This window comes from Cucurbita pepo, chromosome LG10, assembly GCF_002806865.2.
Source record: "Cucurbita pepo subsp. pepo cultivar mu-cu-16 chromosome LG10, ASM280686v2, whole genome shotgun sequence".
Taxonomy (NCBI): Eukaryota; Viridiplantae; Streptophyta; class Magnoliopsida; order Cucurbitales; family Cucurbitaceae; genus Cucurbita; species Cucurbita pepo.
In genome coordinates this window covers 8561299-8576062 of record NC_036647.1, presented here as the reverse complement: position 1 = coordinate 8576062, position 14764 = coordinate 8561299, and the positions used below count along the sequence as shown (strand labels likewise).

Sequence of the window (14764 nt, the reverse complement as noted above, 5' to 3'; positions counted from 1 at the left end):
TTTTTTTTTTTTTTTTCTAAAATAGATAATAATAATAATAATAATAATAAAATTAATTAATTTTAACATTGATATGACAATTTGTCAAATTTAGAGAAAAATATCGATATTTTATTTATTTTTTTTTGTATCCCTAAGTTTTTCTATAATTAATATATATATATATTTTTTTTTGTTATAAGGAGCAAATATTAGGGGTGTATATTCCTGACAACTCGGACCAACCCAACCCGAACTATAAGGGTTGGGTTGCGTTGGGTTGGAGTAGCATTTCGGGTAGGGTTGAGTTTATTTTTCTGAACCTGAACTGAATCGGTTCGGTTTCGAGTTCATGGACAAAACCTTCGGGTTGACCCGAGCCAAATAAAAAATATATAAAATATATTAAGAATCCTTCCTATTAATGGGTTTCTGGTACTCAAGTTTTTTTTTTTTTTTTTCAATAATTATATATTGATTTGTGTTTGTTTGTGAACTTTTAATATATTTTATTGGTAAATGAATAATTATAAATGGTGGATAAATAAAACTAAACAAAATCTGACAACCCAACCTGAGAATGAAGGGTTGAGTTGGATTGGGTTGTGAAAAGTTTTGGGTTGGGTTACCAATCCAACCAATGATAACTTTTGAGTTCGGTCAAAAAAATCCCCCACATCGGATCATGTACACCCGTAGTTTAAAAAAAAAAAAAGGACAACATTCAAATTGTGTCATTGCAACAATGAGATCTCTCTTGATCTTTGTCGGATGTGCTTGACGGTCTCCCATAATATGCTCACTTGGGAACTGATAACTCCCGTTGTTCTAAGAGTCTCTGCTAGTTGAACCCCGTCCAGTAGACTCCCTATTTGGCTCGTCCCCTTCGTTAGCTCTTTTATTGAAACACTATTATCTAGATCGGTAAAGTTTCAGTGATTCATTATACGATAGTTCGGGTCAAAGTTGAAAGGAGTAGGCCCAAAGTTGATCAAAATCCAAATCCAAATAATTGGGCTCAAATATCAGTCCAAGTTGTAACATCTAGGTTAATAAGGTACGAGAAATGATTTAGGTTTCCGAGAGAAAAACACGTTTAACCATCAAATTTTTATGATTGAGCTACTGAAAAGGAAGGTACACCTTGTTAGTATAGGTATTGACTTTCAATTCTTTTAATTTTTTCTTAGTCATTCTATCATTAGTATCGCTTTCATTCGGATATGGTCTCACTTTTTTCATATACCTCTCCTTTACTTGGGTATCACATGCTCACCAACTTCTATCTTGATCTGTCCCTGAATCACATCTTATTGGGAGAGGTGTCGATTTGATACCATTTGTAACACCTCAAGCCTAGGATTTAGAATCTAGATTTGATACTTGATGGCCCCGATATTCCCCTGCGACATGGTTACTAATAACTCCTCGCTTTCAAGAGTGAAGACTATCACACAGACCAACATGAGTTCTTCCAGTATATTTTTTCCTCACTCACCTGTAGCGTAGGAAAATTCCTAAGGAGGTCGCCCAACATTGAATTGCTCCAAAGCATGCTTAACCATGGAGTTCAAGCTATCGAATAATTTCCCCATGAAGACTCGCTTTCGCGACGGCTCTGGTGGGTTTCCAGGATTTTTGCCGACTCAGGCAGGTAGTTCTTATTAGTCAAGCTTTGGCTCCCGAACAGGAACTGAAAGGAAGGTGCACCTTGTTGGTATAGAGAGGGACTTTCAATTCTTTTAAACCTTTTTTTAGACATATTATCCTCAGAATTACTCTCATTTGGATATGATTCATTTACGTACCTCTCATAGCGTGTCATAAGTAGAAAATGATTTCGTGACCATAACATAACATGAATAGAACAGTTAAACTAGTAGTAATAAAAAAACAGAGTATAGCCGTTATTAGTTCCAAAACGAAATTCAGATACTTCCCATAAACACGAATTTAATTTGAAGAGGGAGTGGAAGCGGATCAAATTAGGAAATTCTTAGCATTTTCCTAATCGGTCACTATGATCCAACGGTCTGATTCTTAAGATTTTCCAAATTTGAAACTAAATTCCTCTTCTCTTATAAATACAACCTTCACTCCGCCGCCGCTGAATCAAAAACCGACCACTTCAATTAATCAATCAATCAATCATGTCTTTCGCTGCTTCTACGCCGATTCAGTATCGTCTTTACACCGCCGCCGCCCAATCCGAAACCCATACAGCTTTGGAAGTCCGAATGCGCTCTTTCAACCGTCTGATCTCTGCTTCTTCCTTCCCCGGAGTTCCGCCGCAAATTCTGTTTGAAACCAGACCCATTCCGGTGAACGATGCTCTGTTTCATCTCTCTCTGCGCCAACTCCATGATCCTCTGTTTCACATCCCCCGGTTACTCTCCACACTCGACATCCACGCCGCCGCCAGCGAAGTAATTGGCTGGAAAATCGCGTCTCAGATCGCCCAATTGTCCGGCGGAAACAGAGAGACGAGGTTCCACATCGTGGTGGAGGTGGATTTCATCCAAAACATCTGGATGGGTCAGGTGGCCGGAGTGTACCAGGGGCAGGGAAACGGCGGCGGACTGGTGGAGGAGACTGTTGTGGTGGATGAGTCGCCGGCGAGGAGGAGGCAGAGGAGAGGAGTGGTGGCGCGTGTTGAAGTGGAGGAAGAGAAGGAATTATTGGGAGATTGCTGTATCTGTTTGGATGAGATGAATAAGAAGAGGGAGGTGATAAGAACTCCGTGCGGGCATGTGTATCATGAATCATGCATCTTCCAGTGGCTCAACCTCCATAACTCTTGCCCTCTCTGTAAGAGGCCACTGCCATTGGAGGACAACTCAGCCTGACTTCCTTTTCAGTTAATTACCCACTTTTCTGAGGGCTTATTTGCAATTTTTTTTACTACTCCTTGTAGTAATACTAATAATAATTGTCCTTACTTGCAAATACAAATATCAAAGAATTGTTGGTACTAGCAGTTCGGAGAGATCTATAAGACATACACGATCTATAAGACATACACGTAGTTTATGCATAATCAATCAATCAATGAATCATAGTATATAAGAAAGAATATGAAGAATGTGAAGTTAATAGAGAAAAGACGACGGGAAGGGGAACGAATGGAAAGGGAAACGAAGCATTCCGTGGCGAAGAAAATGGTTTCCTTTTATCTCTCAGCTTCATCTGGATCATCCTTTCTTTCTTCCATTCCTTTAGATGGACCTTTCCTTTCTTCACTTCCATTGTCGCCCTCCTTGCTTTCTTCGGTTTCCTTCTTCGCTTCTTCTTCCTCCTCCTTTGAAGCGTCTGTTGTCTCTTCCTCCTCCGCGTTCGTAGCATTCTTTGTCTCTTCCTCTGCTGCATCAGAAGCATTCTTCGTTTCGATCGAATCAGAACCATCCTTTGTTTCTTCAATTCCAGTCGATGCATCTTCGGTTTCCTCCTTTTCGTTTGAAGCATCATTGGCTTCTTCTTTTTCATTAGAAGCGTCATTCGGTTCTTCTGTTGCCTTAGGCGAAACGTCCTTTGTTTCTTCAATTGCGCTCGACACGACATCCCTTTCATGAATTGCAGTAGGCACAGCATTCCCTTCTTCAGTAGGGATAATGGCATCCTTTGTTTCTTCTTTTTCAGCATCATTGGCTTCTTCTCCTTCACCTGAAGTGCCCTTTGTTTCTTCAATTGCTGTAGACACGACTTCCCTTTCTTGAATTGCAGTAGGCGCATCCTTCGTTTCTTCAGCTGCAATAGATGCGTCCTTTGTTTCTTCAGTTCCATTCGACACGTCTTTCTTTTCTTCGGTTGCATTAGAGGCATCCTTTGCTTCTTCAGTTGCATTAGACGTCTCCTTCCCTTCTTCAGTTTCGTTAGACGCGTCCTTCGCTTCTTCTGTTGCCTCAACCTCGGCGATGATTACCAATGGTCCTAGCTCAGATTCCATTTCTTTGATTTTCTTGGTTAACAATCTCAAGTTTTGAAGCCCTCTAAGGTGATCAAGTGATGATGCCTGGAAGAACAATTAGAATTGTAATTAGAATTGACACAAAAACACATCTAATTGATGAAAAATTAGCCGCAGATTATACTGTATCGGTATCACCAGTGCACCTACGACTTTAAATTGTTAAGTTAGGATTAGATTAATCACTTAATCTATTCCCAACCGAACAGCTTAGCCCACTGGCGATAACTCGATTGGCAACGTTCGATCGACTAGAAGTATCTAGCGAAGGTTGAATCCCACTTCTGAACTAGTACGGTTTTCCACAAAATAAAGACAAGGGGGAGGAAGCTAATCAGCTATATCTTTACCATTTATTCCTTCCTCCTTTTCAACCAGGCCTTTCGATTTCATAATTTCAGGACGTGATAAGCATATACGATTCATCTTACATCTCAAGCAAATTAATAACAGTATGTAGCAAAAATATGTAGAAAAACACACCAGAATAATGAATCACATTGATATAACAAATAGTATTGGGCTCAAGGTTACACCAATCACAATGACCATATTACCATAATATTTCCCAAAAGAAGTTTCAACAGTGACATTTGAAAGAACAATCTGTTGAGTTTGTTCCCATAGAAAGATCAGTTAAAAGGCGATATCAAAATCAAGACTTGTGTGTACGGTTAACAAACCCAATTTGGGTTCATAGTGTGACGACCCAAAGGTGATATCAAAATCACGTGATTGTGTGCGGTTAACGAACCCAATTCGGGTTCATAGTGTGGAGCTTACACATTTGATATGAGTAGCTAAAGAATACCAAATAATACATTCAATATGGCAGAAAACTTTTACATAACAGACAACGAACACATTTTATATCAGATCATACTTTCATATATGCATGTTTTTCTCAGTTCGGTCAGACAGCTAAAGGATTTTAATGTCTGTTAACTATATCATTGAATGAACAAAGCAAATTCCCATTAGAAATTATATATGAATTCAAATAACTTTGCAATACCTCACCTCTTCAAGCTGTTGTCGTCGATGTTTAAGAGTCTCTTCATTGGCTTCCTTGTGAATAGAGTGAAGAATGTGCAGCAAATGAGAATCAAAACTCTCTGTACAATGCTNCCGGAAACAGAGAGACGAGCTTCCACATCGTCGTGGAGGTGGATTTCATCCAAAACATCTGGATGGGTCAGGCAGCCGGAGTGTACCAGGGGCAGGGAAACGGCGGCGGACTGGTGGAGGAGACTCTTGTTGTGGATGAGTGGCCGGCGAGGAGGAGGCATCGTCGTGGAGTGGTGGCGCGTGTTGAAGTGGAGGAAGAGAAGGAATTATTGGGAGATTGCTGTATCTGTTTGGATGAGATGAATAAGAAGAGGGAGGTGATAAGAACTCCCTGCGGGCATGTGTATCATGAATCATGCATCTTCCAGTGGCTCAACCTCCATAACTCTTGCCCTCTCTGTAAGAGGCCACTGCCATTGGAGGACAACTCAACCTGACTTCCTTTTCAGTTAATTACCCACTTTTCTGAGGGCTTATTTGCAATTTTTTTTACTACTCCTTGTAGTAATACTAATAATAATTGTCCTTACTTGCAAATACAAATATCAAAGAATTGTTGGTACTAGCAGTTCGGAGAGATCTATAAGACATACACGATCTATAAGACATACACGTAGTTTATGCATAATCAATCAATCAATGAATCATAGTATATAAGAAAGAATATGAAGAATGTGAAGTTAATAGAGAAAAGACGACGGGAAGGGGAACGAATGGAAAGGGAAACGAAGCATTCCGTGGCGAAGAAAATGGTTTCCTTTTATCTCTCAGCTTCATCTGGATCATCCTTTCTTTCTTCCATTCCTTTAGATGGACCTTTCCTTTCTTCACTTCCATTGTCGCCCTCCTTGCTTTCTTCGGTTTCCTTCTTCGCTTCTTCTTCCTCCTCCTTTGAAGCGTCTGTTGTCTCTTCCTCCTCCGCGTTCGTAGCATTCTTTGTCTCTTCCTCTGCTGCATCAGAAGCATTCTTCGTTTCGATCGAATCAGAACCATCCTTTGTTTCTTCAATTCCAGTCGATGCATCTTCGGTTTCCTCCTTTTCGTTTGAAGCATCATTGGCTTCTTCTTTTTCATTAGAAGCGTCATTCGGTTCTTCTGTTGCCTTAGGCGAAACGTCCTTTGTTTCTTCAATTGCGCTCGACACGACATCCCTTTCATGAATTGCAGTAGGCACAGCATTCCCTTCTTCAGTAGGGATAATGGCATCCTTTGTTTCTTCTTTTTCAGCATCATTGGCTTCTTCTCCTTCACCTGAAGTGCCCTTTGTTTCTTCAATTGCTGTAGACACGACTTCCCTTTCTTGAATTGCAGTAGGCGCATCCTTCGTTTCTTCAGCTGCAATAGATGCGTCCTTTGTTTCTTCAGTTCCATTCGACACGTCTTTCTTTTCTTCGGTTGCATTAGAGGCATCCTTTGCTTCTTCAGTTGCATTAGACGTCTCCTTCCCTTCTTCAGTTTCGTTAGACGCGTCCTTCGCTTCTTCTGTTGCCTCAACCTCGGCGATGATTACCAATGGTCCTAGCTCAGATTCCATTTCTTTGATTTTCTTGGTTAACAATCTCAAGTTTTGAAGCCCTCTAAGGTGATCAAGTGATGATGCCTGGAAGAACAATTAGAATTGTAATTAGAATTGACACAAAAACACATCTAATTGATGAAAAATTAGCCGCAGATTATACTGTATCGGTATCACCAGTGCACCTACGACTTTAAATTGTTAAGTTAGGATTAGATTAATCACTTAATCTATTCCCAACCGAACAGCTTAGCCCACTGGCGATAACTCGATTGGCAACGTTCGATCGACTAGAAGTATCTAGCGAAGGTTGAATCCCACTTCTGAACTAGTACGGTTTTCCACAAAATAAAGACAAGGGGGAGGAAGCTAATCAGCTATATCTTTACCATTTATTCCTTCCTCCTTTTCAACCAGGCCTTTCGATTTCATAATTTCAGGACGTGATAAGCATATACGATTCATCTTACATCTCAAGCAAATTAATAACAGTATGTAGCAAAAATATGTAGAAAAACACACCAGAATAATGAATCACATTGATATAACAAATAGTATTGGGCTCAAGGTTACACCAATCACAATGACCATATTACCATAATATTTCCCAAAAGAAGTTTCAACAGTGACATTTGAAAGAACAATCTGTTGAGTTTGTTCCCATAGAAAGATCAGTTAAAAGGCGATATCAAAATCAAGACTTGTGTGTACGGTTAACAAACCCAATTTGGGTTCATAGTGTGACGACCCAAAGGTGATATCAAAATCACGTGATTGTGTGCGGTTAACGAACCCAATTCGGGTTCATAGTGTGGAGCTTACACATTTGATATGAGTAGCTAAAGAATACCAAATAATACATTCAATATGGCAGAAAACTTTTACATAACAGACAACGAACACATTTTATATCAGATCATACTTTCATATATGCATGTTTTTCTCAGTTCGGTCAGACAGCTAAAGGATTTTAATGTCTGTTAACTATATCATTGAATGAACAAAGCAAATTCCCATTAGAAATTATATATGAATTCAAATAACTTTGCAATACCTCACCTCTTCAAGCTGTTGTCGTCGATGTTTAAGAGTCTCTTCATTGGCTTCCTTGTGAATAGAGTGAAGAATGTGCAGCAAATGAGAATCAAAACTCTCTGTACAATGCTGCGCAATCAAAGAGTAAGGAACAGGGAATTGGCAACCCATATTATGGAAGGGGCAATTCACAAGCTTCATTGGACAAACAGTTATGCAATGGCGATCCATTTCACGTCTCATAATAAAGGCAGAACACTTCTGTTCACATTGAATTATCTTGAAAGGGCAAATGGAATCATGCTGTTCTGTGTGGTTTGCACAAAATAGTGCAGTGCAGCCTTCATTTGTGCAAGTTAAGGTTCTAAACCCACAGATTTCAACATGCTCAGCTAATTCTTCTGCAGAGTGGAATTTCTTGTCACAATGATACTCACTCTTGAAATCTACGTTCTTAAGCAAAGCCTGAGCAATTGCTTGTCTCCTGTCAAGCGGCCAAAAGCCATTGACGTCCATTTCCTGAACAAAATCGTCTATCTTGTCCTCTCTTTTCTCACTCAGAACCCAGGCTGAAACTCTACTAAAAAAATTTCTCTTCGACAGAGAAAAATCTTCAACAAAATCAGAGATGATATCGTAAGGATGATCGGATAACTCCGCATCCGGTGCATTCTCTAAGATTACAGATTCCGCAACAAAAGTTTCGCTCCTCAAGGTTAAATAATCTACCATTTCTTTCCTCATATCAGCAGCCACGGAGCCAGGGGTTCGAAAGATACCTCCAGTCGTATTATCGACGCATGCGGTGGATAATCCAGGAAGAAGAAGCTGAGCGAGTTTATGCACAAGTTCCGCATCGCAAAGATCGCAATGACACAAAGGATCTTTGATCTCTTCATCCTCAATCTTCTCCGGTACGATTTCTTTCTCCGTCGTCGGAAGATCCACATTCGGAGATTCCTGCAACACAAACATAATCCTTCATCCTTAAGCCGTGAAATTCGAGTAAGAAATTGAAAATTAAAGATGCGTTTCCAGCAGTATACCACCTCCATTTTTCCTTGAGGCAAAGGAAACAACAAAAAACTTCTTCTCCTCCTCCTTGCTCTTCTTCTTCTTCTTCTTCTTCTTCTTCTTCTTCTTCTTCTTCTTCTTGTGGAAGCCGCGTCGTAGATTGATTGGGATTGTGAATCTGTCAAATGGAGAGAGAATAGGAGGAGGAAATGGAGAAAGTGAAAAAAAGCTTGCAATTCAGATTTTCATGGCGGATCAGAATGGGTCAATAGAACGTGGCGTTTCTTAAACCTTCTCAGAAACCGTTTCAACTCCGATTTATTATTTATTTATTTATTTATTTATTTTAAGTATTATTGTTTTGTAATATTATTTTATTTATTATCTTATATAAAATTAAATTAACATTTCTCTGTCAGTTTATATTCATATGACCAAAATTCGACTAACCTAAATGTGTTGCTAATAGATATTGTCTGCGTTATATATTGCTATAAGACTCACAGTTTTAAAACGCGTTTATTAGGAAGAGATTTCTACACATTTATAAAAAATGTTTCGTTCCCCTCTCTAACCAATGTGAGATCTCACAATCTATCTTTCTTGAGAGCCTAGCGTCCTCGCTGCCACACCGCTCCGTGTTTGACTTTGATACTATTTGTAATAGCTCAAGCCCACCTGATATGAACCACGATCAAGGAATTTTTATACCTCAAGGTCCAATTACAAGGACAAGAGCCAAGAAGCTGCAACAAATCTTGTACACTTATATTCAAGGTATGGTGAGCTCATCAAAAGAGATTCTAGAAGACGTTGGAAACCTCTCTCATATATTTGTGCTAAATGCACTTTAAGTTGCATTTAATGAACTCAGCTGAATTTATGGAACTAGTCCAAGATGACTAATAAGCACATTTCATTCATTAGTCATTATAATTTAAGTACATATTTGAGTAATTTTTAATATAGGAGTTAAGGTTATAATGTAACACATTCTATCATTAACTAACCATTTTAATACGAAGGTTATGAGTATTTCTCATTTACTAGTCAATTTAATTTGAGAGTTACCTATCACATAAGTTAAGGTTGTAAAGGCTATACAAAATCTTCTTTTCTTTGACGAGGGATATCACATCTTGGAATTAAAAAGAATAGAATTTCTATTTTTTTTAGCTTTGTTGAGAGCTAAGATTTTCTTTGCAAATTCTTGTGTTTGGAACTCATGTTAGAGTCATTCAAGTGGTATTGATCAAATCTTTTGTGGAGTGATTCGAATCACGAGTTTAGAAACGAGTTTTCTTTACTCTTGTTCTTGATCATCAAGGTAATCTGTTCCATACTTTCCCTTGGGTTAATTCCATATCACCACCACTAGCAAATATTGTTCGCTTTGACCCGTTACGTATCACTGTCAGTCTCACGGTTTTAAAACGTGTCTAATGGGGAGAGGTTTCCACATCCTATATTTTGACGTGGGATCTCACAACCCTACTCGTTATTAGGTAGGATTATATTTTTTTTTCTATTTAGTTTGGGTTGAATTTATAAAAAACCGAAAATTTTGGTCAATTTGTAGGTTGACATTTGACCCACCAACCCGAAAATAAAGTTACAACTCAATTTTACCATACTCTACTTTTAAGATCATTATGAACATCAAGAATATTTGACGTTTGTAACTAATGTCAGTGATATATTGTAACTTGTGAATGTTTGATATATATTATAACATGTATCGTGGATAAGTATGATTTTTTTAAATAATAAAAACGACCCGACAACCCAATCCCAACCAGATTGGTTGAATTGGGCTGTGAACTAACTCTATTCCGATTGTTCGGGTCACCAACTAAATAAACTAAAAATTTCATGTTAGTCCAATCGATTTTACCGACTCAACCCGTACACGCCCCTACAAAAACGATTCTCATAAAACCCAAAGCTACATAACACCAAAATTTAAGCATCTTCATTTTAAAATCAAAAGGAAAAAGAAAAGGGAAAAAAAAAACTCAGTTGCCGAAAAACTGACNATATGTGAATTTGGATATACAGAAAACAAGCCATGGAGCTAAGACATGTCTTCAGCTCGACACCGAACTATCATCCTCTGCAGCCGAGAAGACAGCAGCATCGTGAAGGTTCGTTGTCGAGCCGATCAGTTGAAGCGCCTTGGCGACTTCCAGCATCGACGGTCGTTTTTCAGGCATCATAGAAGTGCATTGGAGGGCAATGTCTAGAGCTTCCAGCATCGACCCTCGTTGAGAATGCTCCGATATGCTCGGGTCAAGGACTTGGGAAGCACCATTCGCTATGTTCACCTTCCTCCTCACCCACTGGATCACGTCGAGAGCGTCTGTCGATTCCGAACGCTCGGCTAGTCTTCCAGTCACCAGTTCTAGCAACACTACTCCAAAGCTGTACACATCCATTTGCTCTGTTGCCTTTTTGTTGTATTTACATTCTGCATTCCAAATGATAGATGTAATAAGACTCTTTAGATCGCTTTACTACCAACACATTTTGAACAAAAGAAACCTATAAAACCCGACTCGACTATAATAAATTGTACTGGACTGATAGATTTTTCGGGTTATCGAGTTTTTGAAACAGCCGGGTTCACTATGTTGAGGATTGTTGAGAGGGAGTCCCACATTAGCTAATTTAGGGAATGATCGTTGGTTTATGCTCAAAGTGGACAATATCATACCATTGTGGAGATCCGTGATTCCTAACCTAGTATTAGAGTCATGCCCTTAACTTAGTCATGTCAATAGAATTCTCAAATGTCGAACAAAGAAGTTGTGAGCCTCAAAGGTGTAGTCAAAAGGTGACTCAAGTGTCGAACAAAGGGGGGTGTACTTTGTTTGAGGACTCTAGAGAAGGAGTCGAGCCGGCTGTTCGAGGGCTTCATAGGCCTCAGGGGAGGCTCTCTAGTGTACTTTGTTCGAGGGGAGGATTGTTGGGAGGGAGTCCCACGTTGGTACGAGGCTTTTTGGGGAATCAAAAAATAAAGCCACTAGAACTTATGCTCAAAGTGGATAATATCATACCATTGTGGAGATCCGTGATTCTTAACATGGTATCAGAGTCATGTCCTTAACTTAGCCACGTCAATAGAATTCTCAAATGTCGAACAAAGAAGTTGTGGGCCTCGAAGGTGTAGTCAAAAGGTGACTCAAGTGTTGAACAAAGAGTGTACTTTGTTCGAGGACTCCAGAGAAGGAGTCGAGCCTCAATTAAGGAGAAGCTGTTCGAGGGCTCCATAGGCCTCAGGAGAGGCTCCATAGTGTACTTTGTTCGACAGGAGGATTGTGGACTGGACAATATCATACTAATATGGAGATCCCTGATTCCTAACACACTATCGTAAACTTTTGTGTACCTGGTGCAATATAGCAAGAATGAGCGGATTCCGAAGCGATTGTCGAGTGAAACGCCGACTCTCCAACGATATGGTCGAGAGCAAAATCCGTGAGCTTCGGAACCAAGTCAACGTCCAGTAGAATGTTCGACGATTTGACGTTTCGATGAAGCAAACGTGGGACGTAGTCCTTGTGAATGTAAGCAAGTCCTTGAGCAACTTCAATAGCAATTCTTAGTCTCACATTCCAATTCAAACAAGAATCATTTCTGCATAACAAGTCAGCCAAGCTTCCTTTATGTAAGAATTCATAGATCAAAAAAATGGCATCATCAGAATGACAAAACCCCAGAATTTTGATGATGTTCTTATGCCTGATCTTAGCCAACGTCTTGACCTCGGCTTTCAACGACTTCCACGAACGACTCCCGAACTTAACAAGTTTCTTCACGGCAATCAGTTCACGGCTCGGTAAGCTTAAAACAAACACTTGACCAAAAGCTCCCTCACATTCTTGTGCAGTTTTCTCATTCATCCCCATGATCAACGCGTGCTCACTGATTCTAAGAGGGTAGAAGTAGACCGAATGCCAGTTATCGACACGGGATTTCGATTTGAACGACCGGTAATACAGAACGAACCCAGCAGCTAAGCTCATAACTCCGAGAACACAAGCTATAGAGACAAGGGCACATGTCATTTTGTTAAGTCCAGACATATCATTTACTGGATGGCCTTGTGAACAAGGAGTTTGCAAACCAGGGCCACAAAGATCAGGGTTTCCTTGCAGAAAAGAAGCTGGCAATCCAGAAATCAAAGAAAACGGAACAGCGCCCGATAGTTGATTAAACGAAACATTAAACAGCGCAAACTTTAAGTTTTCGAGTCGTTGAGGGATCGAGCCAGTGAGATTGTTATCAGAAAGATCAAGATAAGTCAACACAGGTAGATCTGCAAGGGAACTAGGTATCTCTCCACTAAAACTATTCCCTGCTAAGGACAATGAGACAAGTTTCTTGCAGTTCTTCGGCTCGGGAATTCGACCCGAAAGAGAATTATGAGACAGATTAATAATACTCATCAATGGAGAATCACAGAAGTTCGGTGGCAGATCACCATGAAAACGATTAAGCGAGGCAGAGAATCGATATAAGCTTCGAATCGATCCGAGACCTTGGGGTATTCTACTCGAAAAACTGTTGTTATCAAGCTGAACTTGCTCAAGATGAGTAGCCATTGATATGAACTCAGGAACTTCACCAGAGAAACCATTGTTTTCAGCTCTGATTAGCTTAATCTTAGGCAATGACCATAAGGATTCAGGGAAATCCCCTGAAAACCCATTGTTCTGAACTTGAAACCTCTCAAGATTCAAGCATTTATTCAAGGAATTAGGCAAATTCCCAGTGAAAAAATTGGTATGAACACTAAAACTCACAAGGGATTTTCCACTACAAAACCCATTTGGGAAAGCCCCCATGAGTTTATTCTCAGAAACATCAAAGAACACCAAATTCTTCAAAGAAGAACCCATCATTTCAGGGAGTTTTCCAGTGAGATTGTTCTGAGAAAGATCCAAAACATTCAAACTCTTCAAACCCAATAAAGAATAAGGGATTTCGCCATAGAAACCAGAGCTTTGAAGCCATAGCTCCTCAAGCTTCTCAAGCTTCCCAATCTCACTAGGAATATCACTCATCAGATAAGCATTTTCAGACAAATCAAGAACAACAAGTTCAGTAAGATTATGAAAGATAACAGAGGGTACTCTACCAGAAATCAAGTTGTTCCTCAGATTAAGAATTTGAAGATTCTTCAAAGCCCCAATGCCTTCAGGGATCTTCCCTTCGATGTGATTCCTCGCAAAATCAAGAACACGTAGAGAATCAAACAGAGAAATCTGATCTGGGATTGTTCCCCAAATGAGATTATTACTCAGATTCAAACTCTCCAACGCGCTGCACTGCGAGAGATGAAGAGGAATCGGCTGATTGAAGCGATTATCAGCGAGATTAAGATGGGTTAAACGAGGGAGTTCGCAAATGGAAGATGAAATTTCACCGGAAAGGTTCAAACCCTGAAGAACAATGGCGGAAATCGAAAGCGATGAAGGAGAAGAACTCGTACAAGAAATTCCAGTCCAATTACAGAAATGGGTTGGAGAAGAAGAAACCCAATTCGAGAGAGAGTTCGTTGAATCGTTAATGGAAGCTTTGAAGGTCAAAAGGGTCGATTCCTCAGAGGATGAAGAACACAAAACGAAGAAAGAAAAGACTAATGAGAGCAACAATGGCGGTTTCAAGGGGGAAGCCATGGGAGGGACTCAGAGTGAGCTCTGTACTTCAGTACTCCATTATATATATATATATATATATAGGTTGAAAAAGTCTCGACCCTTTTACTTTGGGGCAATTTTCTTGAGAAAAGTGATTTGGGGGAAGGAAATTGACCTTGGGAATCATATAATAATATAAGGGTTGATTTGAATCACGGGTATGGTTTTTTTTTGGCGAATAAATGACAAAAAGTTGAAACATTTGGAGAAATTATAATAATATCTCTCATTTTTCTTTGTATTGTAACAAGAAGTCTTCGTCTTTCATCTCAAATCTATGCTTCATAAAATTATTTATTTATTAAGATCCGGATAGTGGTTTCAAATCTCAACATTTTCTGTCTCGAGCGAGGAGCAAAATCGCTTTACTAAGTGAAAGAAAGGAAGAAGCAGAGTTTTTAGCTAGCTCTTTCGAGCGGGTAGCTTCCCACTATACTAATTGAGTGAAGCAGGTGCTAGATGTCACACCTCATTGAGAAGATAGTA

General features: G+C 39.6%; 2 protein-coding genes across 3 annotated transcripts; both read right to left on the bottom strand.

The window, feature by feature from the left end:
* Positions 1-2987: 2987 nt before the first annotated feature.
* On the bottom strand, positions 2988-8845 carry LOC111803401. 2 transcript variants are annotated; one of them, XM_023687780.1, is made up of 4 exons: positions 8612-8845; positions 7635-8522; positions 4964-5011; positions 2988-3988 (listed from the first exon to the last, which is right to left on the bottom strand). In XM_023687780.1, exons 1-4 carry the CDS (start codon positions 8615-8617, stop codon positions 3149-3151), a joined length of 1782 nt encoding a protein of 593 aa, XP_023543548.1. In that variant the 5' UTR covers positions 8618-8845; the 3' UTR covers positions 2988-3148. The 2 variants fall into 2 exon arrangements, with proteins under 2 accessions (XP_023543548.1, XP_023543547.1); XM_023687779.1 differs by lacking the exons at positions 2988-3988; positions 4964-5011 and adding an exon at positions 5611-6611 and having other exon boundaries at positions 7587-8522.
* A 1773-nt stretch (positions 8846-10618) lies between these two features.
* On the bottom strand, positions 10619-14320 carry LOC111803393 (probably inactive leucine-rich repeat receptor-like protein kinase At5g06940). The gene is made up of 2 exons (XM_023687768.1): positions 11965-14320; positions 10619-11043 (listed from the first exon to the last, which is right to left on the bottom strand). Exons 1-2 carry the CDS (start codon positions 14255-14257, stop codon positions 10664-10666), a joined length of 2673 nt encoding a protein of 890 aa, XP_023543536.1. The 5' UTR covers positions 14258-14320; the 3' UTR covers positions 10619-10663.
* Between the last annotated feature and the right edge of the window lie 444 nt (positions 14321-14764).